The sequence below is a fragment of the Zingiber officinale genome, chromosome 6A (genome assembly GCF_018446385.1).
Source record: "Zingiber officinale cultivar Zhangliang chromosome 6A, Zo_v1.1, whole genome shotgun sequence".
NCBI lineage: Eukaryota > Viridiplantae > Streptophyta > Magnoliopsida > Zingiberales > Zingiberaceae > Zingiber > Zingiber officinale.
This window is the reverse complement of record NC_055997.1, coordinates 12,613,383-12,631,742: the sequence shown is the minus strand read 5'-3', so window position 1 is coordinate 12,631,742 and position 18,360 is coordinate 12,613,383. Positions and strand designations below refer to the sequence as shown.

Genomic DNA, 18,360 nt, shown 5'->3' with positions numbered 1-18,360 from the left:
ACCGCGCATGCTTCGGTTTAATGAAGAGGATTTGTGTGATTTTCGAGAAGATTTAGACAAGCAAACATCTACGTTGAGCGACAAGACAATCAAAACGAAGAGCCGAGCGGCTGAATTTGGCAGAAGGGCCGAACGACCCCAGGGATATTATAAGCGACGGAAAGGTGACGACCGCCCGCTCGGACACATAGTCCAGTCAGTCGGACTCACTGCCTCCTTCGACTAGACTTGAAGGGGAGGCAAGTGATCCGGCGGTAAGAATGGGGGATCCACTTCCTAAAGGGTCCCAGCTTGAGGACAGATGGAGGGCTGACTAAGCGGTTAATGGTCGCGCCGAGCAGCTGAGTAGGTCCGAGCGGAACCAAAGATAACCCAGCCAGGCTTGGGTTTCCGACGCCAAGGCAGGAGGATTAAATGGCCGAGCGGAGCGTCTGCCCGGCTGGAACCGAGGGGCCGAGCGGGTTGTCCGTTCGGCCAGGATAAGGGCGAGGATACAAAGGTTAGTCGAGCAGCCTATTCGTTCGGCTCGAGATATGGGATGTCAGCAGAGGCATGTCTAATGATTATGCCGTACACAGAATTTCACGATAGAAGATCTTGCCGTCACATCATGGAGAGGTTGATACAGTAGCGGTATGGCCTCATGGATGCCCTTCTGACAGACCCATACCTGGGCATGGTCGAAAGCAGGAGATTGCTTCGATTGGCGCGCCCAGGCTTTTTGGAGAGGTCTATATAAGGTCTCCATTTCTTCACCGGAGGTACACAAGTCTTCATTCTGCAGCCACTTTCTTCATCCATTCCTCGCCTGACTTGAGCGTCGGAGGGCCGTTGCCAGGACACCCCCGGCTCGATTTTGTTGCAGGTTCGCGGGAGCACTCGAGGATCCAGCAGAGAGCGCCACGTCCCCAGCGCTCGTTGACCCCTGGTTCGGACAGGATCATTTAGAATAGAACATCGTACACCATGTTTATCTTTGTAAACAATATAATTTCATTCAATGCAAGGTTTTATTACTGTGGATTTCACTCTATCGATCTTTTGCATTACCCCTATCGGTTTAGAGCTGAAGGACCCACTCGTCCCTCTACGTACGTTCCCATTGGCGGCGAAGATCACCGTGGTCCCGCTTCTGATGTTGCTGCTTGGTGAACCAATTAGAGATTGAACTCGACTCGAACTCACTCAAAAGATAAATAGGAATATAATCGGACTGTAGAAATCTATAGTTCATTAGACAGATTTAACCAAAACTTCAAAGCCCCACCAGTGTTACGTTCTTGAATATTGATATTACTTAATCAACCCTTTTTAACTATGGAGTTCACCTGCATATGCATATGCATATGATGAGGTTTAACAAATTCACAATTCTTGTCGGTTCGACAATATTTTGGATCGTAAGGCAGTGAACAGCACTCGCACAGGTATTTTTCCGAGCAGACGAATGATAACAATGATGTAAAGAAGAAAAAAAGAACGAACCACAAAGTCGAACAGAAAGTGAGCACTTTAGTTCCTGTTAACAATCCCTCCATCTAACTTAATTCTCTTTGGTCCTCTCGGCTGTTCAGTTCTTGGCGGTAGAGAACCATCGTGCTGATATGAACAGTTCGCCCCATGCCAGCACCCTTTAGGCGTGTTGAAGAAGGCGCAAGGCCTAGGGATCTTAGGTCTTACTTCTCTTACATGGCTGGGGCCATAGTTTACTAAATCAACAACATTCCCAGCCACCATAACAGCATCTGGCTTCTCGCCGCCATGTTGCTGGACTAAGCTCTTCAAATAATTTGCATCTCTAATGACCGCTTGAGCACTCTGCATAGGTTTCAGAGGGATTGAAGGGACAGGAAGGGATGGCACAGTATGAGCATGCATAACTGGGGGCGGCAATGAACTTGGCAAAGGATACATTTGTGGAGTTCGATAACCTGGCAGGGGAGGTGCACGGTTACTTATTGAAGGAATTCCTGAAGGTGGAACTGAAGGAGGGTGAGCTGGGGGTTGGACTAAGTGAGATGGATGTGAGAATGAGATGGATGAAGAAGCCAAAGCTGGCTGAGATTCTTTAGCAGTTCCATACTCCGAAACCAACTTCCCCACTAAGCTAGGATTGGTGAGGATAGTAATCAGAAGGTCACGGTCGATCATGTTTCCTTGCTCATTGCTTTTCATTATTGCTGTGAATGCAGCAGAAGCAGCTGCGACAACATCAGGTTCTGTGCTGCCTAAAATCCTAGCAGCAGCTGTATCGCCCTGAGCCATGGCTAGGGCAGACTGCAAAGCATCGCCATGGGAGTGTTCTGTAGCTGAGGTATGAGCTGGAATATCATATTGTTGTATGTTCTGAGCACTTGTTCGTTGGAATTGGCCCAGTGAGGATCCAGTTTCTAATTGTTCTGATGGATCTTCATCTTCAACAGCAGTTATAGGGATGGTTAGTGTTTGGGAGTCATCGCAAAATGAATCTTGCACCTCGGATGAAACTGAAGGACTGTGTTGTTTGGACTCAGGTGACAAATTGAGATTGGTAAAAGGTATTAAAATCACATTCAACAATAAGCTAACTTACTTTGGCGGTACAGAAGTTGAACGCGGATAGATTGCTTCAAGCACTCTCATTTGTCTTTGATTCTGTATAGCAATTTCCTCACTTTCTGCTCCAGCAGCTACTAACCATTTTGGACTCAGAAGTATCTAGAATTGAAAGTCCAGATGAGCACATGCGATGTCACAAGCCTCTCTCCATGTAACAAAATTAAATATAAACGTTTCATGAAATGCAAACTGAACAGATTATTCCTTACTCTGAGAGGACATTTCCACTCGGCCAAAGGGATTTGTGTGACTTGAGATCTTAATTGATATGCAGGATGAGGTGATTCAAAGCCTGGAGGAAGAGAAGAATCATCATTGCTGATGCTGGAAGAATGCAATAGCCATGAGCCCTTTGCTTGGAGATTATCTTGGGCCCCCAATCCAGAGAGAGCAGGGGCATCCTCTGCTAAAAATAATCTTACCTGTTATTCAAGAGGAAGAAATAATCATAATTAACCTAGTAATTTGTAGCAATAAGTTTATCATCTGAAGAATCAAATTGAGAACAAGCAAATGAAAAATTCAGAAAATAAAACTTACAGATCCACACTGATGCTAATTAGCCTATCATTTAGTGAACTCATGTTCGTAGCAAGATATGTTTCTTTTGGTTGTAGATTATTTCATTAATCAAGGTAATGCTCACAAAGATGGAGAATTGTTGCTTTTGCAAGTTAGTTACTTGCATAATGATAGACATCTTTTGTTGCAAGTATACTTTGCACATTTGTGATCTCTAACTTGCTTTGTCAACTTTCAGCTTTAGATGTTAAGAAGGTTTCACTAAATAATCATGGTTTGTTGCAATTCTCAATGGAGGTATAGTATATTTTATTGTGCTTTGATATATTTAATATAAGAGTGTGTTGGACAACACTTAACATTCGGTGGTTTGACCCTGGAAACGACTTGACCTTTGTTGTGTTATCCTATCCTATCATGTTAAGATTCTGATTCTATTGCCATAGCCAAAAAAACTCAAGTTACAAGCAAAGCCCAGATATAGATTTAAAAAAATGATGTTAGTTCAACTCCATATGGAGAAAAAATAAATCCTAGGGAAAAGTACAAGCTCAGTTGCAGGAAAGATATTCCTCATACAGCACAAACAAGCTGAAAAGATGATGGCCACGCATATGAAGAATTAAGATAGATAGAAAAAGAAGTGAGTAAAAGCAGGTCATACTGATCTTACAGATATGGGCCATGTTTGAGATTTACAAAGATGCCAAGAGGATTAGTGACGCAAAAAAACTAGTACAAACTAAAATTATTGACAAATTTGAAGAAGAGAAAATTTCAAGTCTCTAGCTCATTCAGATAGTGGATTTATGCTCAGTTGAAGAATGAAGTTTCATTTTACAAGAAGACATAACCAAATGTGGTCTCTTAAACTTTCTTGGCATGAAACAGTGTGTTTATCAATACTTTCAAACCAGCACAAACCATCAAAATCTGGTTTGTGTGAGCAAAATCTCACCAGTTATTTGAGTTAATTCTTCAATAACATTCAAATTACAAGCATACCAAGGTAAATCAATTAAAATGGTGAGGGAAAGAAAAATTAAATATCTGAATATCACTAGAGAAACAATCTTACTTAGACTGAATAATGGGATCAAAGTCATATAGCCAATCCTCAAAAAATGTGGCTCATGGCTTCTTATTGTTATTATAAAGATAACAACTGTTAGTTTTCATCTAAGATCAATTCCTTTGGTATGAATGAACGAAAACAAGTATAACTTCTCAGAGAGTTTCCTTAACATTATTGTATTAAATTGACTTGCAAATGTCAAGTTACTTTTTGGAACAGTTACTATTAAAATGGCAGATATTTCACATATGTGAATAGCAAACAACAATGCAGTTACACTTCATATAAATCCATTGCCAACAACTAAATTCTCCGTAATCATCTCAGTTAATTTACTGTACCTGTCCATCTACTACAAAAAGATTTTCTATAAGTTGTGTCTTCTTTAAATGAAAAGAGTAATACCAGCATTTAAAATCTCAGCAAAAATTTTCAAAAATCAAGCAACACTGGACTTATCTTTGCCAATGAATCACAAACCATTGATGCAAAACATACAGGAGCCAGAATGGCATCATCAGCAATCCATGTCCGATTTTCTCTAACATTCATTATTAATTTAGTTTATGTAGGACAAGAATAACCATTATTCCAAATCTGAAAGGAAAAAATGCCTAACATATGACAATGGCACAAAAAATGATTTCACCTTCAAAAATAAGATTAGATCCATACTCCTTTTTCCCTTCATTAAGATATTAGTTAAACTTCATTACAGATTAAATTTCCATTTAATACTATAAATGTATGTGTCCACTAAAAATGTTCCAATTTTCCAGCTTCACTGCTTATGAGAATTGCTGGCAGCTTGGCATGTAAAGAATATATTGGAGATAATCAATTCTTTTACTTTCTTACTTTCTTGTGGATGCTAGTAACAAGATCAGATTGTGCTTTCAGTGGCAAAGCATTTCGAGTAGAATGATTGTATGCATTATTATTTGAGCAACATGCCCTAATCAAGCTCATCCCATTTTTCGAGACCAAAATACCATCCACTGTTTTGTCAAAAAAACATGATTCTTACTTGATCAAGGATCAAGCTATTTCACAGAACAGCATTTGTGGCTGGAAGATTTCCCAAAAAAAATACAAAATGAGGTAAATACCAATTTAACTTTATAGTTAATTTTTTTTTTACATTTTTTGTTAGTTAATTTCAATCCAACAAGTAGTTTGTAAAAATGTCTTGATGCACTGAAATTAGGAAAAAAAAATCATTTTATAAAGAAAAAAACCCACCAGACTTAAATAGGTGTTCAAGTCTTATTATTATTATTTTTTAAAGTTGAATAGCAGCTTGATACTCAAGTTGTATGATGAAATAGTTTGGCGTACCAAAATAATTCAGAAAAAAAATTTATAGAGGAGGCAATTGCCCCTTTTTTTTTTAGTTGGCACTAGGTATCCAAGCCTTTGGCTCGACTAATCCTAGAGGTGGTCGGCCCGGCCCCATAAAAGTTTCCCACCGGTCACTTTGGCAAATCAGATAAATGCACATGGAAGCCCTGATAGTCAACGTTCTCGGGTTCACTATCCATTAGGAAGAAAATCCTCCATAATACGCCGTATGCAATTGTCCGTTTAATTTTATAGGTAAGATTTCTTTTAAAAAAATTAAAAAGGAAAAATTAATCAATCTCATTCTATCAAGTTGTATGGTGAAACAACTTTGATTATCATGAAGCCCATCCTGACAGTTAACGTTCTCGGGTCCGCTATCCATTAGGGAGAAAATCCTCCGTAATACGCCATAGGCAATTGCTCGTTTAATTTGATGTGTAAGATTTCTTTAAAAAAAAAATTAAAAGACAAAATTAATCAATCTCATTCTATCAAGTTGTATGGTGAAACAGCTTGATGCACTGAAATAATATAAGAACTAAATTATCATGTATTTTTCATTTTATTTTTTGAAAAAAAAATGAATGGTTTCAGTTACACAAGTTATTTCACTAAATAGCTTCATTAGTTTGGTGAAATACTATGAAATATATTTTAAAAATATCAAAAAGAAATTTTATTATTAATTTCATTCCACCAAGTTGTTCTGTGAAAACAGCTTGATTTTTTACTAACACCCACTAAAGATAAATAGGCGTTTGCCACTTTTCATGTTTTTTTAAATGAAATATTTCAGTTCATTAAGTTATTTTGCAGCAAGTTGAAATACAAGTTCGTTGAAACAATTGATGAACCAAAATAATTGGAAAAAAAAATTATAGAAGAGGTAATAATCCAATTAATTCTATGGGTAAGTTTTTAAAATATTTTTTAAAACTGGAAAAACTAATCAAACTCATTTTGTTAACTTGTTTGGTGAAACATCATGATGGGCAGAAACTTGATAAACTGAAATTAGCAAAATATTTTTATTTTTTAATTAAAAAAGACAAATACCAATTGACTTGAATAGATTTTTATCTGTTTATTTTTATTTTTTGGAAAAATGAAAATCATTCAGTAACTCGAGTTATTTTAGCAAATAGTTTAATTTTTAAATCAAGTTCATTGGTGAAATAGCTTGGGAGGGTATTTTGGTACAATAAAAGTGGAATGGACTTGATTTGGGAATTTTTCAAATTGAGAGGGTAATTTTAAGTATTTTCTAATTTAGGTGAGTGCTCTTATTTTTTACTTGTGTGTAAAAAAAAACAAGGACAGACAAAAAGAAAGACATAATACTTTATTACTTTGTCACTTGCTCTCATGTTTGGTCAATGGGTTTACCAAACAGTACAGAATTATTATGTTTCAGAAAGATCTAAGATGAAGTCAGTATTGAGTTTAGAGCAATCTGTCTTAACCACATCATCACAGATTAATTACATAAAATCGACAATGCCTCAAATCTAAATTGATTTTTGAAGAGATCAAATAACTAATTGGTAAACTTGTATTACATGTTCTTGCATTAGTATTTTAAGAAACTATCTATTGGTTTGCTGAAATGATAGTTAGCAACTAAACTTTCTAAATAGAACAGTATGCTAGTTCTTTTATGTCAACAATGACATGTCTGGCTAGTCAATACTTACATAGTAAATTGCACAACTAATTGTTGAAACTTAGCTCAGACATTGAATAATAAGCAAACAATTGCATACAAAATGAGCAAAAACATAATAGGAAATATAAATAAGATTTAGAAAACAAGTTTGGTAAGAAATATACTTATTAAATTCACTTTGATCATTTTAGTTGATCATGACGTTCAAGTAAAGTGATGTTCTATGAGCAATGAGTATGTGCATCCAATAATGTAATAGATTCCTTATATGGGAAATCTTTTGTGAATGTGATCAAGGTAAATCTTTGTTAAAAATTAGCTACAAGGGACTTCTTTAGAGGGGAAAAAGTAAACAACAATAATTTGTGGCTTTCATTTGGACAGTATTTTAATTATTTTTCACATCACCGGGAACATTTTAGTTGGGAATGTTTGTTACTTATTACTTGATGCTCCGCTGCAAGATGTGAACAACTTTTACAGGAAGAATTGGAACCTACATAAACATCCAATTGTTAGTTGATACTGAAGTCACATTCATTAGTTTGTTATCCATGGTGATTCTTAATTCTGATGATAGAATCCGAATTAATTCCTTTGTTCGTAACAGGCAATTTTTGGTACTGCCAGTTCTCCATCCAATTCCTGCTAAACATTTCGCCCAAATCTTACCAAACAAATAAATGAAGAGTTAACCACCAACCCAAACCAGGAAATCGATTAAAAAAGGCAGGAAATTTTAACTACACGCGAAATAAAACAACAGATTAAAAAGAAAACGGCGACTTTCGAAATCAGGAATACAAAAACTCATAACATTGCGCCGATCGGCACTTTCGATACCCCCAATCCCAACAACAAGAAACTTGGTCATAATCGAGAAAGGGCAAGGGCGAGCAAACAACGAGCCGAAAGCAAGATCAGCAGAAATCGCGCACTCCCGGAGATTCATAGCGTCGGGATGGATCCAGTTCGATTGTTACCTGATTCAACTCTCTGGCCCAGGAAACCCTCTTCAACTGCTTCAATCCAGCCATGCAACACGACCCGATGAAGAAGTTAAACGAGCAGCAGACCGCTCCGAGCAAGGCAACGATTCCTGGCCTGGCGGATGAAGAAAGGGAGGGGGAACTGCGATAACGATCTCTTCTAGAGGGTTTCGGGAGAGAAGGGGAAGAACCAAACCCTAACGAAGGCAGGCAGGCGAGCGAGTCCGTTTTGCGCCGCTGGAATTTGGACATGCCTTTTCATTAATAATTGATTGTTTTTCTACTATTTTTAGGAATTTCCGAAAATAAATAGCATCATTCAGTACGCGAGGCCGGTAATAGATCGGTTGATCTGAATCCGTAAGTTGAATTATTAACTATTTTTTAAATATAAAATATAAAAAAATAAAATTTATTAACAAATACTTTGAAAATTTAGAAGTTAGCTACAAAATATATTATTATTAATATCAAGAACTTCTACCTCCAGGAGGAACAAGGTAGAGAGAATTGCACACTTATAGTGGTAAAAGGTAAAATTATTCGTCCCAACGTCCCTGTCACATCTGATCTCAGACTATCAGGAGAAAGATAAATCATGACAACCGAGCAGACAAATAGTGGATGGGATGAGATGCACAGGATCCGGAGATTTACACTCCGACAGTCCCGCGATTCAACCCCGCATTCTCAAGTGACAAATAAATCACTATTTATCAACTCGGATGATAGTGGAGTCTAATTGCACACCTATAGTGCTACTAGTGATCCTAGGATGCCGTATAGGAGTCATGCCACTTCTTGGATTTAATTGATAGATGAAATGTGAGATAGAACTGTTTATATAGAATTTTTTTTTTTTAAAAAAAATAGGGATAGTCTAAGCAAAGATCTAGTTCATAGGAAAGCAAGGCAAACTAAGGGACAACAATGTAGAAATCATCTCTAAGCTCAACGACATCATCCCATAGATGTATTTAATTTTCTACTCAGGAATGAGCAATCTCAGTGCTAAAACTAACATCATCACCCATGTCTCCGTTCCATACAACATCATTCATACAACAATACATGAATCTCTCCAACAGGCATGCCCTAAACCTAGGTGGGAAAAATACAATAATATACAAGATGGGATGAAGAAAAAAAAATCCTAATAAGTTAGAAGATCACTCTTGCTTCGTGATCTCAGGCATGATCAAGCTCTGGTTCTGATGTTTTGCGCAATGTACATCAATTTGTTCAATGGTTTATGCAAAGCCATCCGTAAGCGGCACGCCATCCTCACTCATCTGTTGTACCTCAGAAGGTGACAAAATTCTGATGCATCTAACACAGTTGATGAACTCCCTACAAGCACACAAGTGAATGTTATACATCAATTTTTTCATTTAGCAGTAACCCATTTACTAAATCCTTTTATGTGTGAATATTTCATGAACTGGACATAAAGTTATCGAAAATCCGATGCTTGAGCAATTAAAAGTAACAATAGCTTGTGTATGATCAAAGCGTTGAGAATGCAAGAAAAAGTGATTATTTTAGCATGATTAGTAACTATTGATAGTTGCAAGAGAAAGATGAAAGAGTGCATACTCCCATGGATCGTCTCCAACCAAGAGAACATCATTTTCATAATCCACATACACAAGCTTCCACTCGGAGCTTCGTGGATCATCCAGTTGTCCCTCTAATCCAAACATGCACGATATGGCCAATCTCAATTCGCGGTAATTGTTGAAACGCATCACGTCAATGGATCTTCCAACCGATCCAAGTTTCTGAACCTGTTCAGCATAGATGAATAACATGTAAGGAAGAAAACAAAAAGGTCCATTTGGATTTTAGTAGTTTAGTTTGAGCACTAATTGTTTCACCTTAGTATATGTTCTTAAAGGTTGTTGACATGTTTGCTTCCTAGATCCTCGGTACAGGTTGTAATCATTCGCTGCCATGCTGCTGGTTGAAGTCCCTGCGGAGCTGTCAGGGATGTCTTGTAGAGAAAAGGCTGAATCTGTCATTCTTGACGAAGTAATCTGAGACATTGTTTCATGATTCGAAGTGAAGTTGCAAAGGGGCATCACTGGAGGAATATGAAACTCTGAAGACCCCAAGTTATTCAGGCCTTCTATGGCCATATTTGGAACATGAAGATTGTTAATTGCATTGCTCTGGTTGTTGCTTTCCTCCGATAAGTCCATTATCCCACATGAGTTGGATATACCATGCATGAAACTGCACTCTCCTTGAACCTCAGACGATAAAATACCTTGGACGACTAGCTCATCATCAATTGAGTTCAATTGATTGCCTAAATATTCTTGATTATTAGTCGTGAAGCGCTGAGGGGTCTGCGAATCTGAAATGCATGGAAGCTGAAATGTCTGAATGGGCTCAAAAGCACGGGGATCCGCTATAAAAGACACATCCGTAGAGCAAGTTGCACCATTTCCGGTAGAAGATACATAGGAATCTGACTTGATGCTCATGTAAGGAAATTCCAGTTTCTTTGACGAACCTACGAAGGGTTGCAGACAGGAATGCTGCATACTCCAAGCATCATGGCCCGGGACATGATGCGGGTAGTCATGATGCAGAAATAAGTTATTTAAGTTAGTGATATCAGATGATTGTGTTGCGTTGAACCCGTGTGAAACCGATGCTAAAGTTTCATTATGCTGCTGATGAACAAATTTGCCATGACCTTGTTCTGTCACCTGTAAATCTTGATTTACGGGTACATGATCAGTATTCCTGCGATCACTGAAAGAGCCTGAACCTGTTGAATTTTCTTCATTTTGATGTTTCACAAATTCTTCCAGGCATTCGAGTATGTCACCAGAATCTGATTTGACCATGTTTTCTGATTTCTCTTCCAATTCAACAGTCGGTTCCACGGACACTATCGCTTGCTGACAAACAGACTCATGCAATGATGCACTTTCACTCATTTGTGGGTTATTTGGATTCACACCCTCTACATCATGATCATGAAAATTTTGTTCATCTTCTGCTGGAAGGGCTTCTTCAGTGCTCGATACTAGTGAAGTAACATTGGTTCTGGTAAAATCTGATTCAACACCCTGGGGTATCGAACTATGTTCTTGTGGGATTACATTTCCAGAAACAAACATCGATTGCTGCAGACGGAAATGCTGTTTTTGTTGAATTGCTGCTGAACCGACCACTTGTTTGGTAGAATTTCTTGTTGTCCCTAAAGCCGGCATAGTTATGTTTCTGTAAAATTCATTACTTCTGGCATTTTGCAATATATTGGCATATATTGATGGATGGTGCCCAAGCAGACCATTGTAGTTAGGATTACATGACTTATCGAGAAACCTAAGAAATTCTTCTGGACCAATGCCGGCAAAGTTTTGTGGATCGATGTTCCCATTGCTGTTTGGATTCGGTAAGGTTTTCAGATTTCCTAGATGCCTGTTTATGGCAGGACCTACAAAATACAAGGACAATCAGGATCTTATTAAATCAAAGTGCACGACAAAAGGACAAAGATGTTAGATCTGTGACAACTTATAGAGAAAAATCCCATTCTATCAAACAATAGAAAATTATTAGACAACAAATTTCATCAAATTAATATGAAAGAATTAAAGAGAAAAGATGCAGAACATAAAACTGGTGGTGAAAAAAGATGAAGACTTTGTCTTCATTGTAGGGTGATTTGGATCTCTACCCAAAATCACAGTCTTTTTGAAGTTGAAGCTACACTAGGAAAACATGAAAGCTTACCTACATATCCAGGAAGACACTGTCTTTTTAAAGTTGAAGCTACACTAGGAAAAGCAAAAAGGCTTTCTGGGGTTTCGATTTCCCATACACTGACCCGATCAGATCTCTCTCCATAACCATGTTCATCCCATTCTACCTGACAATTATATGAGTCGCAAATATTAGGCACATGGGAGCTGCATCACCCTATATTACTGAATGCTAAGAACTTCAAGAACAAAAATGAATTAGAGTTGACTTACTTGCAAATTTCGCCACTTTGAATTAGGCCATCTTAGAGGATCATAATCACTGATGCCTACAATTGTGCCCATGTATCTATAAACATGACCAATAACGGTCATGCCAAATTGCATATGGTGTAGGTATTAAGCATCGACTATATGAGGAGTATTAGAAACTAAAGTTGGACTTTCTTATATTAGAATAAGAACCTGCGTTTGCTTGACTCCTCGGTTTCAAACGTCATGCCAAATCGCATCCCAATTGATATTTGGGTATATGCAGCTTTATGGAACTTGGTTAAAGGAATTACAAACTCTGAAGAACATGCTCTGAAAAATTCAGATAAAGACTAATAACTAAGAATTGAAGTTTGAAGCAGGAAAGATGGACAAAGAGGAATCCATTGTACCTAGGATTATAATATACAGTGAATGGGCTCCGACTTGATGCAGCATGAGCAGCAGCAGCAAGGACACCGATGTGCATACTGTCTGCAGAGAGTACAGATGATGGCAGGGATATTTGCTTTCGATTGGCGCGTCTAACACCCAAGAGTAGCTGAGACTTCTCATCCCTATGAATCAAAAGTTGCATCAGTTCCTATTTATATCCGGAGGAATACTTTCTCAGACTCAATAGCTGAAAAAAAAAGTCTAGTGATAAACCAGCCAACTCCAATATAAATATTCTACTAGTACTCAGCATATGACCAAGTTGTTCGACTATTTGGATAAGAGCAATTTGTATTGTAACATGTTTAATATGCCACTAATCCTAGTTGTTGTACAGGCGAGCAAATTGTTATTTCACCTGATAAATAATACAGAATCACCAGCTTTTAGTCTTTTTGCACCCACGAACAGACTCCATCCCGTCGTAAGAAGGTGTCTCTTTGGCTGTCCTGGAAAGAAGAGCAGCACAAGAATAAAAACTCTATGCCAGTAGAAAATGCATATGAGAGAAAACACCAATTAGGATTAAAAAGGATGTTTTTGCATAAACTTTTTTCTTTAAAATGAAGTTGTATTAAGTTCCCAAAACACCAATTTTCATACCACGATAAATGTGTCTAAATGTCCAGGAGTTATCATGCAAATCTCTAACAATAAGTTCTTGATTTGGAGGTTGCATAGAATAGTCCTGGAAAAAGAAAGCAGATTTAGAGGTGCACATGATAGAAACAAAGAATTCACAAACTACTCACCAATTGTGGAAATAGTTTTTCAGCAGCCCTTCTAGGTACAGAGAATCCACCGTGTGTGCTAGTATCACTTGCAGTTAAAATCTTACAGAAGAATTCAGATGGATGCTTACATTTACCAAAACCAAGGTCCGGGATGGGGAAAACATCACTTTCCTGAAATGGGAAAACAGATTCATGTATTGTTGTTTGAGCCTTTGAGGAACTTTGTAAAATGACATGACCATATGACCATTTTAAATCTTTCACTCTGAGGCCATCTTATATGTCACTAAGTGTTCTCAGGTGTTACTGAACAGCTCTAACTTTGAAGGAAACTAATAGGAATACTCAAATACTCATATGTTGCTGCATTCTAGTGGTTTACTTTTCTATAATATAGATGAGTTGTTCATCATCTGTTCACCAAGCAATAAATCTTACAAGGTATCACACAAGCAAAAAATGATTCTAATTTTTTGATACTGTCTAACCAACAAAAGATATTGATTCTTAGATTGCAACACACTGAACAACATTTTAAAAAAAAAAAAAACCATGATGAAAAGTGAGTATCTTACAGAATTGGCAGGCTGAAGTGTCATCTGAGCATATATTTCATCAGTCTCTTTGTCGGCCTGTAACAGATGCCAAAATCAACAATGTATATAAATAACTCTTTTCTGAAAAGATGTGGATTGACAACTTCAGTCAAAGTATTCTCACATGTAACGTAACATTATGAACTTGGCACATCAACTGAGGTGGGAGATCTGTGTAGGCAGGGATCTGTGAATTTGCTATTTTCCTAGTCGATGCAGTCACCTAGCAGAGTGCCAGTAGAATACTCAAGAAATAAATACTTGTTTGTAAAATACTTTAGAAGCAACAAAAAACTGATCATGTCTCATTGTAGCTATACGCTGTGTAAATGTGAACTTTTAGTCATAATTTTAAGCGAAAACAAAGCTTGAAGTTCTATCCATATGGATTCTTGAGCAAATAGATCGTATCATGGATGTTGAAACTTTTGAAAATATGTTAAGGAAAGAAGGAAATTAACCTGCTCGCTATGCCCTTGTGGGAAATAGTAGACAAGGTTGCCTGGTTGGGGTAATGATACAAGTGGCCCAGCACAGGCATGCCAAAGCTCAGAGTTTATCACCTTTCTTGCGCCTGCAAAACCCAAATTGGTTGCTTCAACAGCAAGAACACCAGGATGAACACCATAAAACTAAGTAACAGAGGCACACGCTTTGGATAATTGCAAGAGTTACACATTACGCAAGAATTATGACATGCGAGCAAGATACTAACTTGACTTATTGGGAGCTTCTCGCAACAGCTTCATTTCATCGAGCAGTGCAGCTGCATTATTTAGACTAATGGAAGACATTTTCAAGTTGTAGTTTTAGAGTAGTTTCTAGTGTGAGATATGTGAAGACTGAGAGCAAAGCCGCTGTTGCCGCATTTTGAATCCCTCTGATGAGAATCCTTCAACGTCGTCAAATTTGCATCTTTGTGAAGCATGGAGAATTAAAATTTCATTTTTAGTGGAAGAACGCTGAGGAACAGGGCACACATCGAACCAACAGAAAAGAGGCGAAATCGCAGAAAAATCCAAGGCCAGAGAAGCCAAAGTAGCAAGAGACCAAACTGTCCCAGTTCGCAGGAAGAAGAAGAAGAAACAGATTACGGCCACAGTAACAAGCAATCGACTTATGAGGAGCTAGATTGTGACGTGGGCGGCGAATGCGAATGCAAGTTTTCGTCGTCGAGCTGATGATGAAGAGGAGGCAGAGGGCCACAAGATGCGTTAGAAGAAAAAGGTGGAATTTTTTGTTGCCAGCCAAAGAAGCACGCGAAACTATAGCAGCATCGCAATGAGTGGTCGAATTCGGGGCGCTCCTTTTTATCTTTTTATTCTCTTTTCGCCATAAAGATACCGACCTTTCGATGATGGAAGACGCCATGATTCACCCCCCTCTCTCTCCCTACGTACCCTTTTTAACCTTTCTACCATTCCAAATAGTGTAAACGAATCCAAATCCTCGCATCTCTTCTCATCATCCATCGTTTTATCTAATCCCATTCCAAATTGTTTTTATCGGAGCAACAAATTCTTATTCGAGAGCAAAGTGGCTTCTTTTTCTCATGGCATGTTGTCTGACTCGTGGCAGCTTTAGGCACAGCAGCGGGCAAAGTCGAGAACTACACGAAAGCAGTGACCTGCCACAGAGTCGTTGTTGCAGAGCCTCAGCAAGAACGAAACAGCTCACTGTTCTTGTTCTTGTACTTAATGTCTAAAAATATGCAAATAAATCACTCTAAACGCAGCATCAATCTCTTCAGTTGAGCCCCAGGCGCGTTGGGTATGCTCTGCGATTTTCTGCGTGAATGGAGCAAATCTTCACTTGACTGCGATCTCAGACAATCTAATCCGGGTTGCACTTTCCCGTGCAAGGCCGGCAATTCATTGGCACAGAAAAAGCTCAGCTTTGACCGGGCTATTTATTTAGCTTATCTATCCATCACGCAAATTAAGCAGAAGAACGGGGAAAATTTTTGCGCCAACTCCGAGGAGGAGTGCAGTCTGCATCGTCATCTACGTGGTTTCGCACGCAAGGAGCGTGCATGAAGCATCAATTCGCCGATGGAACAGCGACTTGGACGGTATCTGGTTGCAAGCATGCATGGGCATTGGATGCGGTGAGCAGAAGGCATCAATGGCGACGGGGCCACCAGGGGTGGAATGAGCCATTCAAGAGCAGGAAGTGCTGCGACGATGCCTGCTCCACACGCGACAGGGTCGCCTTTGTGACGTCAGGCGCGAGGACCGACGGCGCAAAAGCGAAGGGCGGAAGAAGAAGAAAGCGCCTGCCGCTGCTCCCCTGTTTCACTCATCATGGCACGTCACCACCAATCCAAAAGCATGGAACTGAGACGAAATACAAATTTAATAGTTCTATATTTTTATTTTATAAAATAATAATTATTATTATTTGGATAAAAAGTAAGATGACACTTCGTTCGACATAATATAATATTTAAATGTAATATGAAAAGCACTTTATTAATTTTTTTATTATAGATATTCTAATTCCAATAATGACATTATTAGCTATACTTATTATAAGTTTTAAGTAAATCTTGTTGTCCTAGTTAAAAATCTATATCTCTCAATTATAATATATGTATATATATATATATGCATGTAATTAATATATACATATGATATTACTAAAATATTCCTGTATATACATGCATGTATATATTCTAGTTGATCAAATTATAGACATTTAGCAATACTTTAAGTTTTAATACTTAACTTAATAGTAAAACACTCGCATAATAATAAGAGCCCTCCTGACTTGATTAAAGCCCAACTCTTCTTGGCTCGATAGATAATCGAGCTCTCCTAATAGAAATCGAGTCCTTTCAATATAATCGGAGCTTCTAGATATACGATTCAACTGAATTTTCATCGGATCGGATGTCGAGTTTCCAAGATGATCAATCTTTTTCGAGTGACTTAACTTACCCAAGAGCGATGCCTAATTGGACAACAGAGGTCCTTTTGAGATCCCTCCGATCATTATTTTTCATATTTTTTCCGTCCTCAGTCTACCTTAAGCGTCAAAATACTATATGGGATCCCTCCGATCCCTGGTTGGGGTGTTAAAGCGTGAGTCGTGTAAATAGTTCTGAGTGCAAGGGTGAAAATGAAAAAGTACAAATGCTAAATTTGTGTTTATAATAAATGGGTACGTTATACGTAGGGGGAGCGGGGGAACAGGAGAGGGGGCTTTGTGAATACGTGGTGTTTTGGAGTGGGAGGGAAAGCTTTTTGTTTTATCCGGACCATGAAAAGCATGCGTCGGCATGGGCGATGGCGATCAGCAAAGCCGACGGCCAGGATGGCGGCGCGGCCTCCGAAGAGCACGCGCGGTGGTAGTCTGAGGGCCCCGCGAATACAAGAGATCAGAAGGAGGAGGAGGATGCAGCGCAGTAGATTCAGGAAGAGCCAGATGCGTTTACCTGGAGGGGAGGGGAGGGGAGGGGAGGGGAGGTGGAAGGACAGGCTGCAGATAGAGGTGTACAGAAGGAAAAAAGGAAAAATTCGAATGCGTTTGTCTTCTCCGTAACAAATTTAAATATCTCTTCCCTATTAATAATAATAGTAATAATAATAACTCTCTTTCCATTTTTTTTTAAAAAAATCTCATTATTTTATTATTTTTATTTTTCTAAAAGACTAAATAAAAAATTCATATATTTTTCTTTACAAAAATAAAGGAACAGCTATTTAAATAGGGACTCATCTCTTGTAAGAGTTTCGTGAAAGAGTTCCTCATCTGACATAAATAATGGAAGCTCCTAAGATGTTTCTAGAGCATCCATATTAATTTTTTCAAATATAAAATTTCTATTAAATTTTATATTTTTTTTAAAAAATAATTACATTAATTATCATATTCATTTCTTAAAATTAAATTTCATGAATAATATTTCTCTGAACTTAGAAAATAAAATTCATTCTTTAAATATTAAAATATTATTTAATTTGAAAGAGATAATAAAGGGATAGATTAGGTAATGAAAATTAAATATTATATATAAGAAGAGAGAAAAAAATAATAAAAGAGAAAAGAGAAAAGAAAATTTAAAAATATAATGAAACTTTTAGGGTAAATGATGTAGTGTATAGTAAAAATTAATTATCTAAATTTAATAAAATAAATTATTTACTCTAAATTTTAGAGATATTATACATGATGCGGTGATGAAAGGGGGGCATTTGAGGGAAGTCAGGGTCAAGAAGGGCGGGCATGATGTGGTGGTTAAAGTCAACAATCAAAGGACAAGTTTTTGATGGCCAAGCGGCCTACTTGTCTGCCCAGTCGGACGACTTCTCCTGTCGGGTGGACGACAGTTTTCTACGCTCCTGCCAATATAGGAAGGACAGTAGGTTCTTATGTTCGCAGCGACCGCAGAAGGGATCGTCCGC

The 18,360-nt window shown here is 38.1% G+C and overlaps 2 protein-coding genes across 2 annotated transcripts; both read right to left on the bottom strand.

Moving 5' to 3' along the window:
- Positions 1-1,272: 1,272 nt before the first annotated feature.
- Positions 1,273-8,470, bottom strand: LOC121995847 (zinc finger CCCH domain-containing protein 30-like). The gene is made up of 4 exons (XM_042549622.1): positions 8,189-8,470; positions 2,808-3,020; positions 2,573-2,697; positions 1,273-2,494 (listed from the first exon to the last, which is right to left on the bottom strand). The coding sequence occupies exons 1-4, from the start codon at positions 8,444-8,446 to the stop codon at positions 1,513-1,515; spliced, it is 1,578 nt and encodes a 525-aa protein (XP_042405556.1). The 5' UTR covers positions 8,447-8,470; the 3' UTR covers positions 1,273-1,512.
- Positions 8,471-9,140: 670 nt separating this feature from the next.
- Positions 9,141-15,428, bottom strand: LOC121995846 (auxin response factor 5-like). Its single transcript, XM_042549621.1, has 14 exons — positions 14,670-15,428; positions 14,416-14,528; positions 14,079-14,177; positions 13,934-13,990; positions 13,377-13,529; positions 13,228-13,312; positions 12,983-13,073; positions 12,582-12,746; positions 12,382-12,501; positions 12,190-12,265; positions 11,948-12,083; positions 10,072-11,648; positions 9,791-9,981; positions 9,141-9,544 (listed from the first exon to the last, which is right to left on the bottom strand). The coding sequence occupies exons 1-14, from the start codon at positions 14,746-14,748 to the stop codon at positions 9,445-9,447; spliced, it is 3,042 nt and encodes a 1,013-aa protein (XP_042405555.1). The 5' UTR covers positions 14,749-15,428; the 3' UTR covers positions 9,141-9,444.
- Between the last annotated feature and the right edge of the window lie 2,932 nt (positions 15,429-18,360).